The sequence below is a fragment of the Drosophila suzukii genome, chromosome 2L (genome assembly GCF_043229965.1).
Source record: "Drosophila suzukii chromosome 2L, CBGP_Dsuzu_IsoJpt1.0, whole genome shotgun sequence".
NCBI classification, from domain to species: Eukaryota; Metazoa; Arthropoda; class Insecta; order Diptera; family Drosophilidae; genus Drosophila; species Drosophila suzukii.
The window spans coordinates 6,446,536-6,472,798 of NC_092080.1; the positions used below are offsets into that span (position 1 = coordinate 6,446,536).

Sequence of the window (26,263 nt, forward strand, 5' to 3'; positions counted from 1 at the left end):
TTTATTTATCCGGCTCATATGGGGATATAGCATACGCAACAGGTCGTATAAGCAATATCTGAACAAAACAGCTAAATTAAATTTTCTTTAAATAAATAGGTATGGGAATATTAATTTCATAAGGTTTTTATTAAATTGAGAAAATACTTTAAGACTTACTCAGTATTTTAAATATGTACAACAAATATTAAAAAGCAAAAATGTTGCAATCCCTCCTATGTTTGGTAGAAATATTTCGTAAAATTTTTTTACCAAAACCAATTTTAAATTGCATTGCATTTCTTTAATATTTAACCAAAAAGCTTATTCTAATGTACTTCAGTACAAAGACCTATATATCTTACTCCCTATATTAGCTACTTTCCAAGTTATGTTTGATCAACTGTTTCTGATAAATTATAACTGAATCCATCTGACGAAGCTTATGCTGCTCAGTCGGTTAGCAAACGCATTCGAGCTCAGTTCTTGCTGAAAATTGAGTCTACAAGATTGACGCATTCGCTAGATAATAAGAATTTGGACACATAGCCAACTTCTTGTTTGTACAAGTGAACTACCGACTGTTCCCCAGTCGAAAGGGAATTTCGAAGTGACCTAAAATATTTGGTCGAAAAAGTGCCAAAATGACAAGTGCAAGTCTTTTATCGCGCTCTCTGACAGAAGGTTATTATATATGACGGTTAAAGTAGCGATTAGAAAAATTATTAAGGAACTTAATAACAGTTTTGGAATATTATATTTAAAATTAAAAGATTTTCCCGCCCTGTATTGTTTAAAAATAACCATTTACTCTTTAAAAATATGACCGTTTTCAGCACCCCGCTCTAAAAATCGCTCGGTGTTCACCCTGATCATTGGCTTGGTGGTGGGCTACTGTATGGCGCAACTCTTCTCGAGAGTTTCTCCCCATGAGAGTCTGTATCCCTATATCAGCCGACGTCTTAACTTGCCCGCCGATTCACAATTGGCCATCCAGGCCCAGGAACATGGCCCCTTCCATCACGATCATCCCAATGACAACATCACCGTGGCCGAGAAGCTTAAGAAGGAGGTTCGCATCCTCTGCTGGGTGATGACCAATCCCACCAACCACAAGGTTAAGGCTCGCCACGTGAAGCGAACATGGGGCAAACGCTGTAATATCCTGCTCTTCATGAGCTCTGGCGAGGATGAGGAACTGCCCACGGTGAAGTTGAATGTGGGCGAGGGTCGCGAGAATCTGTGGGCCAAGGTCAAGGAGGCGTTTAAGTACGTCTATAAACACCATTATAACGATGCCGACTTCTTCTATAAGGCCGACGACGACACGTATGCGATCATCGAGAATATGCGCTATATGCTTTATCCTTACAATCCTGAAACACCCGTACATTTTGGCTTTAAGTTCAAGCCATTTGTAAAACAGGGTTATATGTCTGGAGGAGCGGGATATATACTCAGTCGGGAGGCCCTGCGAAGATTCGTGGTCGAGGGTATTCCGAATCCCAAGATGTGTCTGCCGGGCACGGTGGTCAACGAGGATATCGAGATCGGGCGCTGCATGGAGCATCTGAATGTTACGGCCGGCGATTCCAGGGACCAGATTGGACGCGGTCGGATGTTTCCCTTTGTCCCGGAACACCATATAATTCCCGCCAAATATGACAAGGGCTTTTGGTACTGGAACTACCAATTCTACAAGACAGACGACGTAAGTTTCATTATTCTTAAAATCAGCATTTAGGTCAAATTTTAAAATCTTTTTACATTTTATCACCACGTTTTTTAAAAATTACTAACCTGAATACATCTAAACTTTGTGCTTACCTTAAAGCATTATAATGTTTGATATATCATAATACCTTCGAACTTTTTTTTATCCATAATCCATCAAAAGGTTTAATATATCGTATTTCTACTACCACAACCAAGATCTGGATTCGCCACTGAATATATTTAACCTGAAATTTTAAAATCCTATTATATATTAACACCACGTTTTTTAAAAACTTTCTAACCTGAATATATCCAAACTTTTTGCTTACCTTAAAGCATTTTAATGTTGGATATATCAACTTTTTCTATCCATAATACATCAAAAGGTTTAATATATCGTATTTCTACTCAACACATTTTTTTTTATCCCCGCACAAACAAGTTCTGGATCAGCCACTGAAAATATCATACGTTTTTATTCATAACTATTGTAAATAATTTCTTATCAGGGTCTTGACTGCTGCTCGGACTTGGCCATCTCGTTTCATTATGTGGCCCCAAATCTGATGTACGTGATGGACTATCTTATCTATCATTTGAAACCATACGGTCTGATGCGATCCCTAGAGCCTCTGCCAGCCAAACTGAAAGTGGGTCAGTTCCTTCCCGCTCCCGTTGAGCGTCCTCTGGCCAGTAATGAGGACTCTGTGGATGATTACGACAGGATTTACACGACCACAACTGAAAAGCCAAAGGAACCCGATGCCCGGGAAATGGACTCCCAGGAGTTGGAAAAGGAAGAGGAAAAATACAGGGAAAAACGTTCAAAGGAGGCGGAAGAAGAGGACGAATCACAAAAAACTGAGGAAGATACGAAGCATTCAAATGAGGAAAAGGATAAACATTCCAAGTCCAAGGAAACTTCAGGAGAAAATTAAAATTATGTAGGCTTATGGTAACAGTTTTATATTATGTGTATACTAAAAGGCCAGGGCGGTCCCTTAGGAAGAATTAGGAATTTAATAAAGATTTTGAATACCTATTTTAGAGTTCCCTAGAATTCTTCTCAATCTTTCAATAGGCATAGTCAGCTGGTACTTCTTTCTCAACATTAATTGACTGTTCTTCATTAACGTTCTCCTCCTTGCTTGGGCTATACTTTTCGGGAAGAGTCTCGACAGGAAGTTTTCGTCCGAATGCACGCAATCTATAGATCATATACTCAAAACAATGCATATAGCGATGGTGAACGAAGTGAAACGACACGGCATAGTTAGACCAAGAGAAAATACCCTAGAGGGAAAACACATATACGATTAGATTTCTAAAACCGGATAGGACTACAAACTTTTTGAGTCTTAAAGGCAAGGTATTTCCAGAACCAAAACTTTGAGTCATAGCGATGGAATAAATTGGACCTGGCCTGCGGCTCGATGAGGTACATTCGTCTGCGTCCCTTGGAATCGTAAGTGTTTCCCGCCATTACATTGACATTATCGAGGCACTCTTTCAGCCTTCCGGCGGTGGGACCCGAGTCCTTCGGTTCGCACTTCGATGGATTGGGCAGGGAAACCTCCACAAAGCGACGCAGTGCAGCTCGACTCATCACAGTGCCCGGGGAACCGAAATAGATGGCCATCTCTGGGCTATACGGATAGACCATGTATCGCAGGTTCTCCATCAGCACATAGGTCTCGTCATCGGCCTCTAGGAACCAGTCGGCATCGTTTAAATGGTGATCATAGAGGTACTGCAGAGCACTCTTCGTTTTCCTCCACGACTCCCGGAAGTTCGGACTGACGGACAGGGCCACAGATCCCGAAAGATTTACATCGGTTCGGCTACTAAAGAAAATCAGCTTGTTGCACCTCTTGCCCCAAGTTTCGAGAACCGTCTTTGCCTGAGTTTTATGATTACTGGGTTTCGTATTAACGTAGCATAACACTCGCACCTCATCGGTCAAATCGATGTCCAGTTGGGTCGTTCTCCCAGTGCGATTCGTATGCGATTTAAAGGGTATAATTGGCCACAGAATAAACTGGGTGATCAGATAACCAATGCCTATGCCCAGTAGAAGAAAGAGCACTGGTCGAGACGATGATGTCGAAACTGAATGCTGTTGATAATGGCTGTTTCGATCCAGAAAAACGCACTCTTTTCGCTCCATTTTCGCAAGAACTGTGCTTATTTCCAATATCTGTAATGTATATGTCTCTATCGTTAACCTCATCAGTTACGCCCAAGTGCTAGCTTAGTCTTGTGAGAGGCGAATTATTCTCTTTATAGAATCATTTTTACACTAAAACAAAGTATGTATAGTGCACTTATCTACATTTATTTTACAGTTAAGGCGTTGTTAGTCAAATTAAAAAGTGGACTAGTTAATTTCATATTTGTGTTCATTAGAACAAAACACATTAATTTAATTAATATCAGTTTTATTTATTTAATAAATTTTAATTTAAAAAATAGTATTTTTATAAAATTAAAACAAGTTCTTTAAATATATTAATACTTTATTGCTGTGTGAATGTGGTTGATTTTAAAATTACTTTACTTTTTTAAAATTATCAGCTATTATTTGCATGATGTTTGGCAAAGGTGACCATTAAAATATCCCCTTAATAACTCTAAAACTGTCGGATATGTCTTAATTATTTAAAAAATATGTGTATCACAATAAGCAAAATTCATTTTAGAAAAACTAAATTTGTTCTGTTTGAGCGGCTGATCAAATTAAACATATGTAGACGTCTTGTTATGATTATGAATAAAGCTGACAACAAAAGATTACTCATCCCATATATATGTACTATGTTCAAACACATTATCGCTTTTTTTTGGGAATTCTCCCAAAAGTTCTCGGTTAATCGTAATTATAAAAGTAGCGACATCCATTCACAACCACTGAGTTGACATTATTCTTCTAAAGCGAACAATGCCTCGATACTGGGCACTTGGAGCTCTTCTTTTGGGCTGCATCATTTCTGCCGTCGACCTCTGTGAGCCCCCGAATCGTTGGGTTCTAAAGGGACGCTGTGCAAATATACTTGGCCATTTCGCAAACGAACTTTACGACTGCTGTGGAGATGCTTATTCCGTAAGTTCCCTAAATGCATTTCAAAATGGAAAAAGTTCTGATTTTAAACAATTTGTAGAATGCGAACACGTATCTGTCCACCACAACAAGTCAGCCACCTTATAAGTTCTTCATCCCAACAGTCCCAACTCCTTCGACAAAACAGCTTTTAAATGAGTATTGCGGGTGTGAAAATGGAAATCTTCTGAATTTTAGTATGCGAATGACCGAGAAGCACCCTTGGCCTGCTCAATATCCCTGGCTAATTGCCCTGTTCTCCAATGGCACTTACTTTGGAGTAGCATCCCTGGTTGCCCCCGGGACTGTACTAACTGCAGCTCACCTTGTGATGAATAAGAATGCGGATGATATTGTGGTGAGAGCTGGTGACTTTGACTTTTTGTTGCGCGGAGTGCAGTTTCCGCCGGATGAGCGTCGTGTGAGCAGAATCCGGATCCATGAGAACTTTCAATACCAGACTGTGGAGAACAACGTAGCACTTCTGTACCTCAAGTCCCCGTTCAAGCTGAGAAAACATATCGCCCCCATTTGTTTACCTGCCCAGGGAAAGTCATTCGAGCAAAAGCGTTGCATTATTGCCGGATGGGGAAAGCGGGCTGTCCACCCTTACACACAATTTTTGGATATACAAATCAAAATGGATGTGCCAATAGTAACCAGGACATTCTGCCAGAATCAGTTAAGGCAAACCAGACTCCGCATGGATTATAACCTACCAGATAGTCTCATTTGCGCCGGCGGTGAAAAAGCAAAGGATGCCTGCTTTTTCGATGGTGGATCTGCCTTGTTCTGCAGACAGGAAAATGTTCCTTTTCGTTACGATCTGGCAGGGGTCTTCAGCTTTGGTTTGTGTGAACTGGAAAACGTGCCATCAACGTTTACCAATTTGGCCATGTTCGGAGATTGGCTTTATCAACACCTCTAGAAGTCACGGGAGCTCCTCAGTTAAATTGTGTTTTTCAATGAAATTTTTATGAACTTTTGAAAATTGAAAATCCGTTTTTCAAACACGTTACTCGCAGAGTGAAAGGGTAAATAGGTTCCTCGGGAAGTATGTAGCAGATGGAAGGAATCTTTATCGACCCTATAAAGTGTATATATAATGTCCTTATAAACGCTAAGATCTCGGAAACTATTATATATTCTGTCCATATAAACGCTGAGATCTCGGAAAGCCAAAGGTTGTAAGGGGGTTTTACGCAGCCAAGTTTTTAAAGTTATGCCTAAATAGTTTAAACGGGTACCTGATAGTCGAAAGGCCATAAAAATAATTAATTTTAACTTGTTAAAAAAAAATTCAAAGCGTCTCACATTTTAACAATAAAAAAAAAATAATAACAAAAATTAACAACATTTTTTAATTTCCATATATTTTTTATGTTTTGCTGTAGATAGTAGTTACCAATCTTTTTTGACTTTTGTATTGTTTGTGAATAAAGCATAGATACAGAAACCATTTTTAAGTACTACAACGTGTGTATTAAATTTTCTTAAGCCGTATTTTTTTGTTGTAAGTTTATTATTATAAATAAAAGTGTACATAATTTATATACACAATATAAAGTATTTATTTTATTTTTCTATTTCAAAATTGTGATTTTGGCTTTATTTTCTTATCAACGGATGATGACACAGGCGCTTCAATTTTATTGCTGTTATTTCCAGCTCTCCGACGAGCAATTCAATAAACCAGATTAAATTATATAGACAATTTTAGTATAAAAGTGATAAGCTTAAAGCAAATGAGTTTCTATACTTGTACACAAGGAATGACACTCTTCCACTGCCAGTCTTTTCGAATAGTTCAGTTCGCGAATGAACCATGACCAAATACTGGGTGATAGGAGCCCTAATTTTCGGCTGCATTTCTGCTGCCGATTTCTGCCAATATCCGTATCAGTGCGTTGCTAGAGGATATTGTAGAACATATACAATACTGGACTACGAGTCAAGGGCTTCATGCTTTTCAAACCAACAATGTTGCTTTGTTGCAAATGCTGCCAGCGTAAGTGCTTAATCACTTAGTTTATTTTTAAATTACCACTTTCTTTTTAATTGTAGCAATACGTGTATAGCCCAAATAATTCACCCTATTATACAACGGAAAGGTTGTGGCAAGCTGGAAACAACTACCAAGCCGCTACCACAACAAACTGGCACCAAAATACACTCTTTAACCAAGAAACCACACCTTTGGCCCCAAATGTAAACTATAACCCAGTCACAACACCCTGGCCCCAAGTTGGGAATTATTACCAAAACACCGCCACTACCCAACGATCCGGACAACCCCCATACTTCCCTCAACCCTCAACTCTACCCTTACAAACAAATACCTCACAGCGGCGCCAAACTCAACTGAACCAACCAACCACACCAAAACCTGCTCCATTCCGATTTGGAAGGCGTTCTAACACGCCAATCGAAGCTTCTCTTCTGAATGAGCTCTGCGGCTTGGGTAACTCAAGTGGACCTGGTCAATATCCCTGGGTGGTGGCTCTTTTTAACCGTGGTGAATACTTTGGAGGCGGTTCCCTAATTGCTCCTGGAGTGGTTCTAACAGCAGCTCACCTTCTGCCAAACAAGAATGCGAATGAGATTGTGGTCAGAGCTGGCGTATGGGATATGGCATCCGATTGGGAAAGAATCCGTCATGAGGAGCGAGTTGTGAAAAAAATCGATCGACACGAAGAGTTTGTATTCGGAAAGGCGTGGAACGACATGGCGCTCCTATATCTCCAATCTCCCTTCGAGCTGAAAGCCCACATTCGTACCATCTGTTTACCAAGGGAGGAAAGGTCATTCGATCACAAACGCTGCGTAATAGCCGGATGGGGAAAGCCTTCCTACCAGGATCCTCAAAATTCAAAAAAACAAAAGCAAATAGTGTTACCTATGGTGATGAGAGAAGATTGCCAGAATAAATTGAGGCGAACCTCGATGGGCCGTGACTTCGAGCTACACGAGAGCCTAATTTGCGCCGGTGGAGAACGGGACCAGGATGCCTGCACTGGCGATGGTGGATCTCCCCTATTCTGTCCACTGGAAAACGACCCCAATCGGTACGAACAGGCTGGCATCGTCAGCTTTGGCATCCGTTGTGGCCAGGAGAATGTGCCCGGAATCTTCACAAACGTGGCCTTGTTCAGGGATTACATTGATCTGAAGCTGGCGGGCGGCAAATTTGATTTGTAATTTTATATAAAAATTTTAGCTCAGATATTTAAAAATAAAAATAATTTTTATGTAAATATTCCATAGTTGAAAAATTATTTTGAATTTATAAGTTAGTATTTGGTGTGAATATATACTAAACCGCATAGTACCATTAAAACTGTCATAAAAAATATTTTAATTTTAGTGTTTCGAAACATTTTTTAAAATGTTTAATCTTAAATTGAACTTGATAAATTTGACGTTTTCCGCTATATTAACTTTTTTTCTTGAAATTTGTTTTTATAAATTTTAAGATTATTTTAAAAGAAAAAAAAAGAGGAAGTAAAAACAAAAATGTACTTAATCTCCGCCAAAAACTTTTAGCTATTTGTATTTGATTTCTCTGCATTTACGGATTCTCCGAATTCTAGAGTTCATGAATTTCCCATCATAATCAGTAAAGGTCTTATGACACTTTCTTGGTTTTTGACCAAGCGAATGGTTTTGTTTTAAAAATTTAATGCAGCCTGGACATAATTTAATATATATATATATAATATAATGTCTGTTAAGCGGTAGATCCTTATTTCTTAATGTTACCAAGACATTAAAAAAATCCAAACGGTTAGTCAAAAATCAAGACAGTGTCATATGGCCTTAATTGAGAACTCAGATTATTTTTATTTAATTCTTATCTCCGGAGCAAGATGAATACTTATGTACTAGCACCGTCGTTTTAAGAATCTGTTGTGGAGAGAACGATGTTACGAGCGTGGGCACTTTTAGCTCTGTTTTGGAGTTGCATCCTTTTTAGCAATGCTCATATATGTGCGAGTTCCCATCAGTGTGTTCCCAAAGAAAATTGTCGACGAGAAGAGCCCATTTTTGATCTAAGTTCTACCATCGATTGCAGCGACTTAGAAGTCTGCTGTGAAAAGTCTAATGTGGTAAGCAAATTTAAAACTAATATTGAAGATAAGTTGATTAGATTTTCCTATATCCTGCTTTTGTAGATTGGCAAAAAGCATAGACCTTCGACACTTCCACCAGGTTCCCTTTGTGGCATGAGTAATCCGAATGGTCTAGATGAAAACCAACGAGTATATGGGAATCAGGTCAGACCGGGTCAATTTCCTTGGGTAATGGCTTTGTTCACCAAGGGCCAATATTTCGGAGGCGGTTCGTTGATAGCCCCAGGACTAGTACTAACTGCAGCTCATATTCTGGTACGTAAGTCCAGTGTCTACATAAAGGTCAGAGCTGGCGAATGGGACTTGTCCTCCAGTGGGGAAGTTGACCCACCCGAAGAGCGCCAAGTGATCAAGATTATTATACATGAGGCGTTTAAATACAGCAGCGGGGCCAAAAACTTGGCGCTTCTCTTTTTGGATTCACCATTCGAGATAAAACCCCATATTCAGACCATATGCTTACCAATTCCCGGTCAGAACTTTGAAGGACGTCGCTGCATGGTTGCTGGTTGGGGAAAAAGATCATTTGCCGGTAACGAACTTTTGTCCATACAAGAGAAAATCGAACTGCCCATAGTGGATAGTTTAAGGTGCCAGCATCAATTGAGGCAAACTAGGATGGGTTCGAACTATCAGCTGTCCGACAGCTTAATTTGTGCCGGCGGAGAGCAGGGCAAAGATGTTTGCCCTCGGTTTGGAGGATCCGCCCTTTTCTGCGCCCTCGAAGGGGACCCCAATCGCTATGAACTGGCTGGGATCGTCAACTGGGGCATCGAGTGTGGCCAGGAAAATGTTCCGGGCATCTACACATCTGTTTCCAAGTTCAAAGAGTGGATTGATCCGCATTTGGAGCAAGTGTTCAGCGTGCCGGGAGATCTAGTTTTCTTCATGCGCAGTCATCTTTGAGCACAAAATTCGAAATAATCAAATTCCATACCTTTATCAATTATTTTTGAATAAATGCCGAAATATCGTAAAAAATACCTAAATGTATGCTTTTCCATAAATTGAAATTACCTTTTTCTTCTCTCTTATCATTATTTTATAAAACACTACAAAAATAATTGTCAAAAAAAATTCCAAACATGTGTTTTTCTAAACCCATTAATCGTCACTTAACACGACTACAACTAAAAATCTTTTAAATCTTTTTTTTTATTTTTGATTTTGTAAATATTTTTTTTCAAAACATCATGAAAAATGTGTCATTATTATTAATTTGGTTTGTTTTCGACATAAAATCCGAAATTACCTTTTTTCTGTCTCTTATCATTACTTCATAAAACACTACAAAAATAATTGCCAAAAAAAATTCCAAATATGTGTTTTTCCAAAACCATTATTTGTCATTTAATACGACTACAACTAAAAATCTTTTAAAACTTGATTTTATTTCTGATTTTGTAAAATTTTTTTTTCAAAAAATCATGAAAAATGTGTCATTATTATTAATTTGGTTTTTTTCGACTTGGGTTTTTTCAAAATTCAGACATGTATATATAAATTTTAAATTTTTTAATTGCCTCTTGAGTTCATATTTTTCAGCGCGATTATTATTCTCTTGAACGTATATGTTTTTACTACTGCATATATAGCTATATTGTGTGATTACTGATAATAGCAGTGAAAATTCTTTGTTCTCAGAATATTGGATCGAGAGCTCTCATTTATTTTGCGCACACATGATGAATTTATTTTCAGTAGTTAGACCAACAATGTGGCAGAGAGTTATAATTTTCAGTTGTCTTTTATGGGTGCTGACTGAGGCGGGAGCGCCTTGTGGACTCCAATTGGAGTGTGTTCCCCAAGGTCTTTGTGGACTAGGTTCCTGGAACCTAAACGCTGGAACTACTCAAACGCATTGCCAGAGATGGGAAACATGCTGTCACATTTCTCAAGTGGTAAATAGGTATATTAAAGGGAGAATATATCATTCATAATAATATTTTATAATCATTTTTAGTTACCTGTGGGCGCCCCAGTAAACTGTGGTTACAGTAACCCTAATGGTCTGGATAATACAACCCCGGCTCATGTTGATCAGGCAAAGCCCAATGAATTTCCATGGATTGTGGCGCTGATGAAACAAAAGAGGCAGTTTTTTGGAGCCGGAACTCTGGTAACCGAAAATGTTGTAATAACAGCTGCCCATTTGGTGCACGATAAGTCGGTAAAAGATTTTGTAATCGCCGGTGGTGCCTGGGACTTGAACGAACTGTTTAGACCCACGGTTGTATCACGATCTCCGGCCAGGATTATATCGCATCCAGAATTTAATAATATTACCGGTGCAAACAACATAGCTTTGATCATACTCGATGTTTCGTTTGAGATGAAACCCTACATAGGAACCATTTGCTGGCCCAATTCAGAATTCTCTTTGCATCAAGAACGCTGCGTGGTGGCCGGTTGGGGTATACCAAATCCCGATGTTCCAAATTATTCGTTTAGGCAAAAGAAAATTTGGTTGCCCATCGTAAGCAAGGATCTATGCGAGGCCCAATTGCGGAGGACGGAACTGGGAAGGGACTACCAACTGGACCCCACCTTGCTATGTGCGGGTGGAGAGAGGGGTCGGGATGCCTGCCAGGGCGACGGTGGATCTCCGCTAATGTGTCCCATTCCCGGACACCCCACGATCTTCGAGTTCGTCGGCATTGTCAATGGTGGCATATCGTGTGGACGGGAAAATGTCCCCGCTATCTATACGAATATTATGCAATTGAAGCCCTGGATCGAGAAACATCTAAATGAGGAAATCAACAAACCGTATAAGACATTTCCCATTTATAATATAGATTACGATTAAATTCAAAGGCACAGCTAAAAATATATACTAATTTATAATTTAAAAGATATAATCTTAAGTCTTTCACTTGAAAGAGCGGCATGTATTTGTAAAAAAAATCCGATGCGATTTAAAAAAAAATTTATTTACTTACTTTAATAGCCCTAAATTTTAAACCTGCTACTAATTAACCTGAGGAGTGTTTTCTAACAATGTCATTAAAACAATTTTTACAAGCAGAAAAAGATGAACTTAGTAGGATTTTTTCGATTACTGATCCTATCAACCTTGTTTTGGCTGTTTGTGCTCGAGCTGTTGATATTCTACAACAGCACTACTTTCGCTGATCTAATTGAGTTTATACAAAAGCCTTACAGGGAGAATGTAGAGAGCTATGATGTTGGCTTACGAAGTCAGCACTGGGATGATGATCGGATAGCGAGGATTCTACGGGAGCAGGTTCGCGTTCATTGCCTAGTTTATATGGATTGTACGGACTACAAGTTTGGGGCTCAGAAAGCTATGCATGTTAAGAATAGTTGGGGTCGTCGGTGCAACCGGCTGACCTTTATCAGTCAAAAGGAGATCACTCTGCTGGAGGCATATCACCAGATTTATGTGGAGTTCCACAAAGAACTTGACTGGCTGCTGGTTGTTTACTTGGACTCCTATGTTATCATGGAGAATCTCCGCTACTTGCTGGCCCACTATTCGCCTTCCGAGGAGGTATACTTTAGTGCCCAACATGCCGTCTATATCTATGCCCATGTTGGTGAGGTCTCCAGCACTGACTATATCTTCAGTAGGGAGGCATTGGAGCGATTAGCGACAAGGAACTGCTTGCAAAACGAGATTTTCTTCAGGGAGTGCTTGAAACGAATGAAAAAGGCTCTCAGCGAGGGTCTTCAATCATTCAACGTCCCGCATGAAGTGATTCCCTATAGTCTACGTAATAAATTTTGGCTATGGCCCTGCGCTTTTCGAGCCGTCTACGATAATCAGGTAAGTTTTTTAATAAAATACTTATAAACACTCAATAAGTCTGAAATTTCTAAAAATTATAATATTTTTCTGTTATACTTTAATTTAAAATAATATTTTTAACTTAAATACTTCATTTTTAATAAGTTATATTAATTTTAATTATATTTTTTATAGAGTTGGGAGAACTGTTTTGGAGGAGCAATTCTGCACCCATATTGCCGTGCTACGCAAATGTATATTCTAGAATTTGTGTACTATCACCTGCGACCCTATGGCCATTTGAATCCCCTGCCAGAACTGAGGTCTCCACGATTTCCAATGATCATAAAATATAGACCGTTGAACGATCGGCTGGCAAGGTATATGTATCGGTCGGTTAGGATAATATGCTTGGTTATATCCTGGCCCAAGAAGTACATGAGTGCCGTGAAGGCAATTAGCGAGACCTGGGGTCGCCATTGCAACAGAGTGGTATATTATGGCGGTTCTACCCGAACCACCTTGTCTGGAGTAAAGATTGTGGGCCTGAATGTCAGCGATACTCGCAGTAATCTGTGGGGCAAGACAAAGGCAGCATTTCACCATGCTTATAAGAATTACGCCCACGAGGCGGATTGGTTCTATAAGGCTGATGACGATACCTATGCCGTAATGGAGAATATGCGTAAACTGCTCCAACCCTACTCACCTGCCAGTCCAATTTATTTTGGCTCTCCGTTTAAACTGGCAAACACACTCTATATGTCCGGAGGTGCTGGCTATGTCCTCAGCAAAAAGGCTGTGAAGCTATTGATTCTTGGGGCAGCCGAGAAGTGCCTGCCAGGAGATCAAGGTACTGAAGACTATACAATGGGCAAATGCCTGCGCATATTGAATGTTGATGCCGGCGATTCCAGAGACCTTATGGGCCGTCATCGGTTCTTTTCACTTTCCCTGGAACACTTTCTTATACCGAATCATGATGATGACAACTTTTGGCTAAAGGAATATCTCTATCAAGTAACCGGAACGGTGGGAAAACATCTTTTTATAAAAGCTCTTTATAAAGACATTATAATTTTGATCTTTAGTGATATAAAACGATTTTGGTATTCCAAGCTTAAAAATTGTATTTTGTCTTTATTTGCAGGGTATGGAATGTTGTTCCACCTATTCAATTTCAATACACAATGTATCTCCCTACAAAATGCATTTTCTGGAAACCATTTTGTATAAAAGCCGACCGTATGGACTTCTTGCTGGTCATCCTCCGCCAAGACGCTTAAGAAAAAAACCGCTTTGGATACAGCAATATAGATTATGATGCTAGTGTAATTTAATTTTAAAATTTTTCTATAATATTAAGTCTTAAACATGTGATCAAAAATGGCTATCTTAACCTATATCAATCCATTTAAGAATAAATATGGAAAGATTTGGCTTACAATCTTATTTGAAGGAGCAGTTTTAGATTAATCATTTACGATATCTTGGTCTTACTCTTTGGCATTTTCTATTGCAGTCAATATTAAACTATTATGGTGCTAGAAAGATTACGATTTGGGCTTTGGCTTAGTTTCGGCTTTTGGCTTTGTTTCGTTTTTTTCGGATATCATTTTGTTGAGAGCATTTTTGTGAAGTTCCATTTTTTTGGTCTGAAAAGTGCTCAAAGATTGCTTAGTAACCGAAATGGATTTTTTAGATGGCAAAAGATCTTGAACATTGTTTATGCCAAATGTTCGTAACTTGTAGATTACGTAGTCCAGCATGTAAAACTCCAGTGCGTTGTTGAAGTGAAACGAGATGGCCGTGCTGGAGCAACAATCGTTGGTGTTCTACGAGAATTAAGAAAAAAATTGTAGTTTATTATAAGAAACTTGTTAGCTTTCTTTACATCTGGGGTCGTATTGTAGAGCAGCGCCTGCGAGTACCAGTGCAGCGGTGAGATGGGGATAAATCTGCTCAATCCGTCTTCATCCCTGGAATCTCCAGTCTCTACGCCCACCGCTGTTAAACATCGTCCTAGTTCCACATCCTCGTAGCCGTAGTTCCGGTTGGTGCAGATACTGCTGTTGCTAAAGCCCTGATTTATCAGACGATGTAGGGCCATTTTGCTCAAGACATAATCAGATCCTCCAGAAGTATAACCCTGTATTTCAAACAAATAATAAACAAAAAAGTCTGTTTTATAACTTAAGAATTTGAATTTCAGCGCCTTCAATATTTTGTTAATTGTATAATTATAAGCTTGGCATACTTTTCGGCTACAATCATTTTAGGCCTTTAATGTAGACAAGTTTTTGTTCAGTTATGTAAATTTAACAAAAAAAAATTTTATTGAAAAATTTTGAATATTACCTCTTTAACATGCGTTTGAAACTTATCTCCAAAAAGCACTGGGGTCTTCGGACTGTAGGCATATAGAAAGGCACGTAGATTTTCCATTATAACATAGCTGAAATGAAAGAAAAGAAAAAATAATATTGCTTATAATGTTTTCTTTTCATAACGTTAGGACTTTAAGGGATTTTTAAGAAAAATAAAGAATGTTGCATAGATTGAATAATATTTAAAAACTCACGTATCATCATCTGCCTTCAGAAACCAATCGTACTTATGGAAATAATGTTTATAGACATATTCCAATGATGCCCTCGTCTTAGGCCATGAGTTCGAATAGCCCTCCCTCACATTGAGGACAATGGAACCCAGTTGCTTATCCGCCTTGGTGCTCATGAAGATCAGCTTGTTGCAGCGCGTTCCCCAGGTACGTTGGATGTGGATGGCGCGACTCTGGTGGGTTTTGGGACTGGTCATCACCATGCACAGAACTCGTGTTTCGTTGAAGAGATGGGCGGGCAGGATATCCGGATGCGGATGAGTTGTGGTGATGGCGGGACTACGGAAGCTCCTGTGACTGCTTGGAAAGGGACTGCTTTCCTCCTTCAGCTGATCCCCGCGATACTGCCAGTGGTCCCGTTTCATCAAGGCCGACAGAAGAACACCCCATGCCATCCCGATCAGAACCATCAAGATCAGCTCCATACGCTTACGATGCGGTCGTACTCCCATTACTTTGTACTTCTCCGTTTCGCTTTACAGGGAGAAATACAACCAAAATGCTCATAAGTATAAGGTTTTTGTTCTCAAAGATTAATTTATCAGTTGGTTAAGCTGGCTTGAGGTCTAAGTTCTTTATTTTTGCTTGTTCCCAATATGTTTCCATCTTCTCTGGAGGAGATCTTTAGGGAAACAAGCTAAAGTAACCCAACTAGACCTCATTAATTCAAAAAGGTCGTTAAAATCAACAATCTAAACTATATTTTCTGTTATGTCGGCATAGAGAGCTTTGATAACATTAAAAACATTAAAAAAATATTTAATACAGATGTACTAGACACAAAACAATGAATTTTTTAACCGTTATTACTTGGTTTTCGTCATGATTTTATAACTCATTAATTACTTTGCTTTATTTTATACATATTTTATGTTCACTCAATCCAATAGTCAATAAGTGATGTTTAACGTTTCGGATTTCAGTATATGGATCTGATTTTGTTTTGATATTTTCTTAAGCTTTTATTTCTCGTTTTTATGAACCGCGTTTGTTTACTTTTTTATGCAAATCTTATGTCGTCAGGCGGCAAAACTGTTGTTGTCGCTGTATAGGCTGAAGTCGCGGTTGTTGTTGTCGAATCACCGAATTAACACATTCTTGAGCCAGTGACGCAGAGTAGAAAGCCTGTAAAGATGCGGTCGACCTTCGGGAAAACACTCAGGTGGCTCGGTTGTGGCACAATTGACTTAAGTTGAATTCGATCCACAATTGCTTAGCTGCATATGGCAATTGCCTGGCCCACTTGACGTTTTTTTCAAGGCGTTCCAAACTCATTCGAAGCGTTTCGGAATCGCTAACTCCAATTATGTGAATTTTTAGAGTTGCTTCCTCGATTGCTTTTCACTTCTTTGAGCCCCACGATGGTACTGCCGACAGAATTTCAATCACAAGCCCTCAACGAAAAGGCAGTAAAAATAAACGGTGCTCGAACGCGACTTGAAGCCCCAAACAAAAAAATAAACAAAGAGCCAAGGCAAGACAAAAAAAGAGCAGCTCGAAAATAAACAACAAACGACGTCTTCGCGCTTTGCCGGCGGTTGACAGACTCGGCTTAAATGGGCGCGTCGAAAAAGTTGGTGAAGAAATACCTTAACGCTTGTTCGGCCAATGTTGCCAGATGTTGCAAGGTAATTCCTAACTTTATAAAAAGGGATTTAAATTACAGATCTATAAAAACAAAACTAATTGATTGGAAACAGTAATTATTTAAATTCAAAACAAAATAAAAACTTTAAAACAGTAAAAAATATATAAATATTGTGTTTAATATTTAAATAATTAAAATTTATGAAAATTTTACATTCTCTTAAATTTCTGTTTTGGATCCACTTCTGGATAATTTTTAAATGGTAATGAAACCCATACGCTTCAATCAAGCTTAAGCATGCTTTGACCTTTCATATGAATCTTTAACGATTTACTAAAAGCCATTAAGGCTTTTGCGTTGCCTCCTTAAAAGGCCTTAACATATGGCAATCACACCTTAATTACTTAACTTATTCCGCAATGCAATACAGGCTTTACTTTACCCATGTTGAAATCTTGGAAATGCCAGCGAAAAGCTTTTTCAAAGCCTGAAGATAGGCAACACATTGGTGAGTTATTTAAACAAAGTTTTGTGTTTATTAATGGGAAAAAACTAGTAATAGATGAAGCACAATGATGGAATATACAAGGAGTGCGTAGCCGAGGAGCAGTACTCAGGCGTAGGGACCACCAGAGGCGTCGAGTCCTCGGGGGGCATTGACATAGCTGTCATCTGCGAAGTTGTTGGTCACTCCTGAACCGGAAACTGTGTTACCAGATCCCGAAACAGAACCCGAGCCCGAACCGGAAACGGAACCGGAACCGGAACTGGTTCCCGATCTTAGCTCACTTCCCAGAGATGCTGCGCCCGAGGCTCCATTGATATCCACTGACTTGGTGCGCTCATCTCGAGATACAAATGGAGTGGGCTGAGCTACCTTGGACACCGCTGGGACAACCACCCTTTTGATGGCATAGGGAACTCGGTTGACGACCGCATTGAAGCCATGTACATCATCCGCCGTGTAGGTCACCGTGCGCTTGTAGCCATCGGGATCGACGAGGCTGTAGAAACCACGGACGACATAACCATCCCGGGTTTCGCTATGCTCCTTGATGTCCCCAGTGGTCTCGTCATTCACGGCATAGTTGAAGCTATAGCTGGCAGGTGGATAGACTTCGGGCTCCTTACGTTGGCTCAGAACAGATGAAACCACCACTGCATCCTGACTTTGCCGCTGAACGGCCGGAACTGAAGCTACCTTCTGATTTTGGGACTGCACAGGTGATACCACCTCCGAGTTCTGCTCCTGACGAAGGATGGGCAGCGGTGAGGGCAGCAGAGCGGATTCGGCATTGGCCGCATTCTGGAGGAGATTCGAGGCCTGAACACTGGCCATCCGACTGCCGGCGGAAAATTGGTTCCTGGTGGGCGCCAAGTAGTCATAGCCATCGGGAGTGGCCTGCGAGTTGAGGGCATTGTTGCTGGGCGTGTGGTAGTCACTCAGGAAATCCTCTCCAGAACTACCGGATGCTCTGGAGTTTAAAGAGTTGACCGCCTGGTTCGACTTCTCGTTGTAGTTGTACTCCGCTTGGCCGGCGGCGAAAAGGGCCAAAAATAGCAGGGTGAACAACTAAGAAGTATAATAAATTTATAGATTACTTGAAGATTACTTATTTTTACAGGAATATCCTATATGAAAATGATTTTTTTTGGGTATATATCCTTGTGATCCATGCATATTGCGGGTTTTGGTTTCTTCTACAATTCAAAAAGTCCCAATGTACTATATAAGATCCTTTACACTTTACCTTAGCTGCCATCTGAAAACGTTTGGATCTTCGTTGCGTGCGTATGCCTCTAAAAAGTGTCAGCTAACTGATATCATAATTGAAGCAACTCGGACTTTTTATACTTCATCCCAATTTAAGTTTATTACCAAATTCGAGACGTTATACAATGTCATGCGGCACAATTGATCGATTTACCATTGTCCAATTTAAAGTACAATATGTTGGTAACACTTTCATTTTCAATTTGTGACCATTTTTGTGCTGCGTAAGTGCGGATGCCATTGAAAGATGATACAGCTGTGTATGTGTGATCATCAAAAAAATAAGAATTGGAGCATAAGTTTACAAAAAATATGGATCACAATAAAAACGTTGAAATTCTATGAAGGCCAAAAGAAGAAAATTTGTGTAAGGGGGACGTTTATTAAATAAAACAGTTTCATTTAAAGACTAAGAGTAAAAAAGGAATTTAAAATATTTCGTAGTTATTTTCTCTTTTGAATTTTAGAAGAAATTGATTTCTCCAAAGGCCATATGACCTTTGCTTAAGTTCCAAGACGAAACTTTTGACTAACGGACTGGATTTAATATAAAAAGTCACGGTAACCCACAAAACATGTATTTTCTTATTCTTAAATTATTAAAATAAATTCATTAAGTTAAGTCGAAGTTTAGCAAGTGCCATAAAGACGTAACCGTTTAGCATAAATTTCAATTTAATATTTCTGGGACTGTTAGTATTCCAGTTTCCTAATTTGGTTACCTAAGAACACCAGTTGAATGGGCATCCCTAATCTGCCACTGAATCGCACACTTTTTGATGAGTTTTGATAAGAAAACAAAGCAAACCGGTTGCTGACCAATGGATTTTGGCTGATTGCCGTGTCTGGTCAAAACAAACGGCTGGCTGTCGGCAATCGGGAATCGAACGTCGCGGAGAACACAACGCTGTCGCAGAATGACGGCCAAGATTAAGATGCGATCTCAGCTGCATCTGCTGACGGGTTTTATGGCCGGATTTGTCCTGGCCTTCGTGCTGCTCCTCTATGTCTACGATGTGAGCCGGGTGACGCCCTGTTGGAGCAGTTCATCGACGATGTCCACAATGGCCACGGTCGGGATGGAAGATGAACCCACGCCGCCTAGGATACTTTGCATGGTGCTCACCTGTCCGGAAAACTTGGACAGCTTGGCCAAAACGGTCTACGATACTTGGGGAAAGCGCTGCAGCCACCTGATCTTCGCCAGCAGCGAGGATTACGAACCACTAGGCGTGGTCAGGGTGGTGGAGCCAAGTGGGGGTGGCTATGAGGATCTGTGGAACAAAACTCGCGAGGGATTCCGCCATGTTTGGGAACACTACGGTGGGGATTACGATTGGTTCCTCAAGGCGGACGATGACACGTGGGTATATCTTGTTCTTGAATTCCAGTATCTTCTATCTTGTATCTTTTATCTTGTATCTACACAGATATATGGTAATGGAGAATCTACAGCACCTGCTTAGCGGTTTCGATCCGGATACACCCGTCTATTTGGGCTACAAGATGTCACGATACAATGTGGTGAGTGATAAACATTGAACATGTGTACCATTAACTTCCGGCTTTGTGCTTATGTTGTGTAAAATTATAAACCTTATCGATTATATCTTTTATGCACTGGGAAAAATGGAAAATATTATTTTTAGAAATGAAAAAGTTAAACTTTGCTTGGAAACCTGGTTTAGGAACTTATTATTTTAGAATTTTATTCGATTTCTAAGATTTCTCCCTGTTCATTTGATTTATTTGGTAAGTGATCTAGTTGATCGCTGGCATTAACTCCTAATTAACTGCTCATCTTGCATGTTGTTGTCACCCGCTTCTTAAGCTAATTTGAATTTCTAATTTTTGTTTCGGAATTAACAGTTTAGTTTCGCTTTTGGGGGCTATACCAAATATTTCTTCCGAACTTAGCAACATAAATCATTGAACAAGTATATTAGTGGATGTGAAATCTTACTATTTCAAAAGGCTAACAACATATATTTACTTATATTTATATCTTGATATGCTGCACTTATGAAAATGTTTAAGCCTTAAAGGTTATTTACCCATTTATCCGTTATTAAATTAAACAATGAAAGGTAATTAAAGCTCTTAGAACTTTCTCGCTTTGTTTTTTACGATATTTTATTTGGTGAAGAAATGTGCTAATCACAAAGTGTCTTTGTTAGAATAACCGGTCCCCTTTTGTGAGTGTAATCCTAATAACAACTAATATCGATTTATTGTGCAGTGTCTGCGAGTAAATAAACACTAAATCTATTATTGGTAGGATGATATCATGCAGATCTTGACTGGCCAAAAGCTTCTTGTCTTGGCGTTTTCCGTGTGCATAGATCAATCCGCAGACCCCTCGACAATAACAATCAGAAATTAAATTCGCATTAACAATCGTAGCTGCAGTCTGCAAAGACTAATGGCAGTGACTCACCTGAGGTCATCACGATTACCTGTCACGCATCTTTCACAGCCGCGCCTTTTCGGCAGTAGCCGCAGATTTATTTCGCCATTTGACATTTCCAAGAGTTGAGCAAGCTCTATGTGGCACCAAGTACATTTCGTCTGCACACGTTTGCCTACACATAAATAAACAAAAGAGTTATGGAGGGCCCGGCTCGGACCCACATCTGGTCAAAAACTAACTAAGATATTAAAATATCTTCTTTGTTTGAGTTGCTTCTTCTCACACACTTTGAATGGAGTTTACCGCGGCTTGATTATTCCTAATGCATCATAAATGTTATAATGATTTGTGATTGATTGTTGTGATTATTTTATTTTGGCTGGGAATTTCATATCTTTGGTATTCAGACAATTAACATATTTTTATGCATCCATGAATTATACATTAATTTTATGCGGTGTTATATGCACTCAGCAAAAATAAAGATACATTTATAGCTTGCTAAAGAATAAAAAATTATTTATTTCTTTAAGCATATAATTGTTCCTAACTAACTTTTTAATTTTATCTAACGAAATTTTCCACATTCCTTTGATGTGTCTACACTTTGGTAAAAACAAGTGACACACTTTAGCAATATAACCTGACATAATCCCAAGTCAAATGTGACAATTTACTCAATTCACTATATCACTTCCATTAATTTGTGAGCTTTGTTTGTTCACAAGTGCGTTTGATGCGTATTTTGACACATCATTCCCAGCTGAGTGACCTCCAAAAGGGGATTAAATATATCTTCATGTCGATGGTGGGTATGTTAAAAACCTCATACCGTTACTAAAGGTCGGTATAACCTGGACTTTTCGGGTCTTTGATGTGAATATTCATACTTCGGCTTTACCATTTTCTTATGATGCAGGAACTGGTTTTGGAAGTAAGCACAGGGCGTGTGCCATAATAATCTTAGACTTTATGGAACATTATTTGTTATAAACTCGAATATTTAATATTTGCTTTTTTCAGAGTTATATGTCTGGAGGTGCTTCGTATATTCTGAGTCGTCAAGCACTCCACCGATTTATGACGAAAGCCTACGAATCGGAGGTGATTTGTCCACAGCCAAAAAAGATGGGCATCGAGGACTTCTACATGGGCATATGTCTGCAGAATGTGGGTGTACATTTTGTTGACTCAGCACAGGCTTTGGATGGGGATAAGAAACCAAAGTTTATGCCTTTGGACCTGGAGAACTATTTAATGGATGCCAATTCAACTATTCCAGAATGGCTGCGCCTTATGAGCTTCTCTCAAGTGGAAACTGTGAGTCCTAAAATCTGATCCAATATTACTTAATTTACAAAATATTCCAATATTTCTTTTTAGGGCTTGAGATGTTGCTCCAATTATTCTGTGGCCTTTCATTATGCCAGTCGCGAACGCATGTTTCTCTACGAGTTTTTAATCTATCATCTCAAAGTATTTAGTACTAACCAGATTTCAGAAAGAATTCATAGCAGTCGAATAAGCTTATCTGATTTGATGAGACGATTTCCCCTGGAAGATAATTCCAACATAAAAGATTTGCTGCAAATGTCTGAGAAACCTGATAATTTTTAGCTACTTAATGGTATTTTTATTTAAGCTGTTTAGATTGTATACATGTGATATGAACTTATGAATGTAAATATGGAATTTAATGACCTATTAGGCACGTTACCGTTCTTTAATTTAAACTTATCCGCAAGGTGTCATTAAATTAAAACGATTAAAGAGAAGGTTAAGATGAAAAACTCCTTTTATCGTAAGGATTGGAATGATATCCGCACCGCCCCATTAAATATAGCACGTTCCATAATTGACTAATGTCTCATAGACTGATGTTGTGGTGTTGAATTTAATAAATATTACTGTGTTTACAGATTTGTAATAACAATTATAGTTTATGTGGTGTATGTCACAACGCTCAATGGCAGAAACACAATTTTTGCGTCTGCGCTTTTTATTTAACTCTTATTTAGATAAAGTGTGCCAACATGTTATTCATAAACATCACTCAAGCCCGAAAATGTCCTAAAATAATTAAATAATTAATAAATGTTTTATTACCAATCTGCAGTCACTATGAAACATTCATAAGTGTCAAAAGGCCCACCCTGCAGGCGTTCTGACAAACCCCCTTAGTTATATCTTATTTGCGATGTCCTATACTATTGTGATAAGATATAGGATCGTAATTATTACTTATTACTATTTGCGGAAATAAATACGGATCTGATTAGACCAAAGCCGTACACTTATATCTTCGTTCTTTAACGTAAACTAATTTGATCATACAATTATCGTTTGAACTCAAACAAAGACATCAAAAGAAACTATCTTATCTCTGAAACTATAAAGAAAACGATTTATCCTTATAGTATTTGAATGATAAGCAATAAACCATTCACAAAAACTATATATAGCCAGATTTTGCAAAGTTTTGGTTAGTTTTTATAAAACTTCGTGAACGATGCTACTGGGAATACTATTTTCGCTGTTAATTTTAAGAGCGTCGGGCAGCCAAGATGCAAGACAAGTGTGTTCTCTATACACGATATGTAACAACATAGAATCAATTGGTTCACAAGTGTACTCTATACGGTATGTATTTGAGTGAAGATGTGTAACTGCATGTATAATCTGTTAAAATCGCCAGTCTGGAGCAAGAGCGACAAGCAAATCTTTTGGAAGACTTGAACAACAAAATTGACCCTTTTCTAAACAGAGATGATCCTTGGCCCTCCAACTGCTATGAAGCTTTGAGGGGCTCACAAAACAGTTCAATTCGTACGATACTTGTGCCGGAGTACAGTGATAACTCCTTTGAAGTGGCCTGCGATCAGTTCAGAATGGGAGGAGGTTGGACCATTATTTTGCGCAGAACGGATGGAAGTGAGAACTTTTACCGCGAATGGATTGATTACAAGCATGGATTTGGCAATCTGAGCAATGAGTACTTCCTGGGCTTGGACAAACTGCACGCCATGACCAATTATCAGCAGCAGGAACTCCTAGTTGTTATGGAAACTCCGAAAGGAGAGCAGGTCTATGAGTTGTATAGCAACTTTAGAATTGGATCAGAGAGCAGTGATTATACCTTGGAAGCCGTGGGAACTCCTTCTGGAGATGCCGGCGATTCACTTACCTACCAGTTGGGCATGAAGTTTTCCACTAAAGATCGCAAAAACGACATAGATCCCAACAGGCATTGTGCGCAATCTTTTACAGGCGCTTGGTGGTACAGAGGATGCCACCACAGGTAAGAAAACTAATTGGCAATTACCCTGCCTTTTATACTAACGAGTTAATTTTTCCTACTTTTTTATTTTGTATAACAATACCGATTTTTGTTATTTTAGCAATCTAGCTGGAAAATATGGCGATAATACGTTTGGAAAAGGATTGAACTGGAAATCATTTACTGGACATGAAAGCTCTCTGAGGCGTGCAACAATGATGATCCGTCCAAAAACTAATTAAATTAAATGTAAAATAAATTTATATCACTTAAATCAAATGTTGTGAACTTGTATATAAATATAACAATTCGTTGAAAAGAAGACAACGATAAACGAGTTCGTGTTTCATTATTATTAACAAGTATGACTACCTCTTATGCGTATGAATATCTCTCATGATAAGATAAAGGCTTGTTTCTACCACTCAATATAATTCTCGGAAAATAATTAGAAAATAATTAAAATTTGCAGAGATAAAAATTCTTTAAAAAGCTGTCATGACCTGATTATTCCAAATATCGTAAAATTATTAATTTTGTATATGGCTTTAGCTTTACTAAAAAAAAATATTGATTTCATTGAAACTTTGCAATCTGTTCAGAAGAGAGAAAGTTAGCTTAGGCAAGCCAAAGTTTATATATTTACAAAAAATTATTTTGACTTTCCGATTGACTTCTTAAATTAATTACCGATTTTTTCAGAATTCAATTCGTAATTCCGTAATTCTCGTATATAACCTTTAGATTTTATGTTATTCTTATTATTATATACCAATACACTTTGAGTTCGACATTATATTTAACATTGCTGCATCCTCTTCGGAGTTCGAATAGAATATAATTTGCAGTCCATTTTATCAATTCCTTTAGATATAGTATTATCACCAAAAAATGGTAAAAAGATACTTTTACTGGCACTTTATGTAAGTTCGGTAGCATACTTATGGGCTTGTTAAAAAAATAACAATTGCGATGATAGAAATGGCCGCACACAAAAAATGGCGTCTTAAAATACAATTTCATCTCCAGTGTAAAATAAAATTTGTTTACTTTAATTAAAACTGATCAGCTTACAGCACACATAAAATCTCAAAATATAATAATTTAAATATTTTTTGAAAAAAGTTAATGCTTTAAATATTTACATTTTAGTTTTATTCTTTTATAAATCGTAATATTTAACACTGATACTGATTTATAAAGTGTAGTATTTATAAATTTATTTTAAATTGATAATGTTTGAGCCTACCACCTGAACACATTAACCTATACATCCGTTAAGATAATGCCCATCAAAGGTAACGTTCTACAATTCAAGTACTGTTTGTATACACTATCTTCGACAACAGATCATTCTAGGGATTTTATTATATTTATTTCATTATAAGTATTTTATGCAACCAAAAAATGTTTTCTGTTGGGATGGGACTCATATATATTTGTTTATTTATTTTTTTTTTATGTAATTAAATTAATGATTTTAAGTAGATGCTAGTAATATTGTTTAAATGTAGTGCATTAACTTAAGGGTATTTGAAGTTCATCAGAACTAAGTTCAAAGTGAGCTGCGTTTACGGTGATGTGGTTGTTAAATTCTGCAAATGGTATTAAACGGATGACACATGGCCTGTAATATATTTTTGAAATTTATCGCACTAACCTTGTAAATTCTATAGGTATTTAATTAACACCTGGTAGCTACACATATTCGGAACGGCAGCGATGGAGGGATGCGGGCTGCAATATGAAGTTTAAAACTCGGTGGGTATTACCTGGTTATCCTTCATTTGGGGCATTCTTGCATGAAGGGCTGACCGACTGAACTGCACCGGGCTAGGCTGATATTTTCATTACCAAAGTCAATGCCTCAGTCTCACCTTAATGCCGCCTCACCTGCCTCAGTTTACCCAACATATGTACT

At 38.5% G+C, this 26,263-nt stretch overlaps 11 protein-coding genes across 12 annotated transcripts; 8 read left to right on the forward strand and 3 right to left on the reverse strand.

Moving 5' to 3' along the window:
- Positions 1-417: 417 nt before the first annotated feature.
- Positions 418-2,695, forward strand: LOC108021364 (glycoprotein-N-acetylgalactosamine 3-beta-galactosyltransferase 1). Its single transcript, XM_017090053.4, has 3 exons — positions 418-663; positions 816-1,690; positions 2,205-2,695. The coding sequence occupies exons 1-3, from the start codon at positions 624-626 to the stop codon at positions 2,631-2,633; spliced, it is 1,344 nt and encodes a 447-aa protein (XP_016945542.3). The 5' UTR covers positions 418-623; the 3' UTR covers positions 2,634-2,695.
- A 59-nt stretch (positions 2,696-2,754) lies between these two features.
- LOC108021365 (glycoprotein-N-acetylgalactosamine 3-beta-galactosyltransferase 1) lies at positions 2,755-3,862 on the reverse strand. Its single transcript, XM_017090054.3, has 2 exons — positions 3,044-3,862; positions 2,755-2,988 (listed from the first exon to the last, which is right to left on the reverse strand). The coding sequence occupies exons 1-2, from the start codon at positions 3,860-3,862 to the stop codon at positions 2,770-2,772; spliced, it is 1,038 nt and encodes a 345-aa protein (XP_016945543.3). The 3' UTR covers positions 2,755-2,769.
- A 737-nt stretch (positions 3,863-4,599) lies between these two features.
- On the forward strand, positions 4,600-5,943 carry LOC108008256 (phenoloxidase-activating factor 2-like). Its single transcript, XM_070995112.1, has 2 exons — positions 4,600-4,795; positions 4,854-5,943. Exons 1-2 carry the CDS (start codon positions 4,634-4,636, stop codon positions 5,718-5,720), a joined length of 1,029 nt encoding a protein of 342 aa, XP_070851213.1. The 5' UTR covers positions 4,600-4,633; the 3' UTR covers positions 5,721-5,943.
- A 615-nt stretch (positions 5,944-6,558) lies between these two features.
- On the forward strand, positions 6,559-8,049 carry LOC108007846 (phenoloxidase-activating factor 2-like). Its single transcript, XM_017071610.4, has 2 exons — positions 6,559-6,800; positions 6,857-8,049. Exons 1-2 carry the CDS (start codon positions 6,618-6,620, stop codon positions 7,988-7,990), a joined length of 1,317 nt encoding a protein of 438 aa, XP_016927099.3. The 5' UTR covers positions 6,559-6,617; the 3' UTR covers positions 7,991-8,049.
- A 614-nt stretch (positions 8,050-8,663) lies between these two features.
- LOC108008340 (phenoloxidase-activating factor 2) lies at positions 8,664-9,911 on the forward strand. Its single transcript, XM_017072209.4, has 2 exons — positions 8,664-8,898; positions 8,965-9,911. Exons 1-2 carry the CDS (start codon positions 8,713-8,715, stop codon positions 9,826-9,828), a joined length of 1,050 nt encoding a protein of 349 aa, XP_016927698.3. The 5' UTR covers positions 8,664-8,712; the 3' UTR covers positions 9,829-9,911.
- Positions 9,912-10,611: 700 nt separating this feature from the next.
- On the forward strand, positions 10,612-11,738 carry LOC108008239 (phenoloxidase-activating factor 2). The gene is made up of 2 exons (XM_017072033.4): positions 10,612-10,823; positions 10,886-11,738. The coding sequence occupies exons 1-2, from the start codon at positions 10,638-10,640 to the stop codon at positions 11,729-11,731; spliced, it is 1,032 nt and encodes a 343-aa protein (XP_016927522.4). The 5' UTR covers positions 10,612-10,637; the 3' UTR covers positions 11,732-11,738.
- A 35-nt stretch (positions 11,739-11,773) lies between these two features.
- LOC108008437 (uncharacterized) lies at positions 11,774-14,125 on the forward strand. The gene is made up of 3 exons (XM_017072325.4): positions 11,774-12,712; positions 12,869-13,705; positions 13,824-14,125. The coding sequence occupies exons 1-3, from the start codon at positions 11,957-11,959 to the stop codon at positions 13,995-13,997; spliced, it is 1,767 nt and encodes a 588-aa protein (XP_016927814.3). The 5' UTR covers positions 11,774-11,956; the 3' UTR covers positions 13,998-14,125.
- On the reverse strand, positions 14,001-16,440 carry LOC108010135 (glycoprotein-N-acetylgalactosamine 3-beta-galactosyltransferase 1). The gene is made up of 5 exons (XM_017074968.4): positions 16,290-16,440; positions 15,255-15,767; positions 15,032-15,128; positions 14,568-14,822; positions 14,001-14,508 (listed from the first exon to the last, which is right to left on the reverse strand). Exons 2-5 carry the CDS (start codon positions 15,743-15,745, stop codon positions 14,227-14,229), a joined length of 1,125 nt encoding a protein of 374 aa, XP_016930457.3. The 5' UTR covers positions 15,746-15,767; positions 16,290-16,440; the 3' UTR covers positions 14,001-14,226.
- Positions 16,441-17,394: 954 nt separating this feature from the next.
- Positions 17,395-18,711, reverse strand: Cpr23B (Cuticular protein 23B). The gene is made up of 2 exons (XM_017079323.4): positions 18,633-18,711; positions 17,395-18,454 (listed from the first exon to the last, which is right to left on the reverse strand). Exons 1-2 carry the CDS (start codon positions 18,642-18,644, stop codon positions 17,495-17,497), a joined length of 972 nt encoding a protein of 323 aa, XP_016934812.3. The 5' UTR covers positions 18,645-18,711; the 3' UTR covers positions 17,395-17,494.
- An 805-nt stretch (positions 18,712-19,516) lies between these two features.
- LOC108011859 (glycoprotein-N-acetylgalactosamine 3-beta-galactosyltransferase 1) lies at positions 19,517-23,149 on the forward strand. Its single transcript, XM_017077102.4, has 4 exons — positions 19,517-20,018; positions 20,086-20,179; positions 22,089-22,385; positions 22,449-23,149. Exons 1-4 carry the CDS (start codon positions 19,573-19,575, stop codon positions 22,680-22,682), a joined length of 1,071 nt encoding a protein of 356 aa, XP_016932591.3. The 5' UTR covers positions 19,517-19,572; the 3' UTR covers positions 22,683-23,149.
- A 396-nt stretch (positions 23,150-23,545) lies between these two features.
- On the forward strand, positions 23,546-24,676 carry LOC108009469 (ryncolin-4-like). 2 transcript variants are annotated; one of them, XM_017073852.4, is made up of 3 exons: positions 23,546-23,705; positions 23,761-24,363; positions 24,464-24,676. In XM_017073852.4, exons 1-3 carry the CDS (start codon positions 23,575-23,577, stop codon positions 24,582-24,584), a joined length of 855 nt encoding a protein of 284 aa, XP_016929341.3. In that variant the 5' UTR covers positions 23,546-23,574; the 3' UTR covers positions 24,585-24,676. The 2 variants fall into 2 exon arrangements, with proteins under 2 accessions (XP_016929341.3, XP_065724734.2); XM_065868662.2 differs by having other exon boundaries at positions 23,549-23,705; positions 23,830-24,363.
- The last annotated feature ends 1,587 nt before the right edge of the window (positions 24,677-26,263 follow it).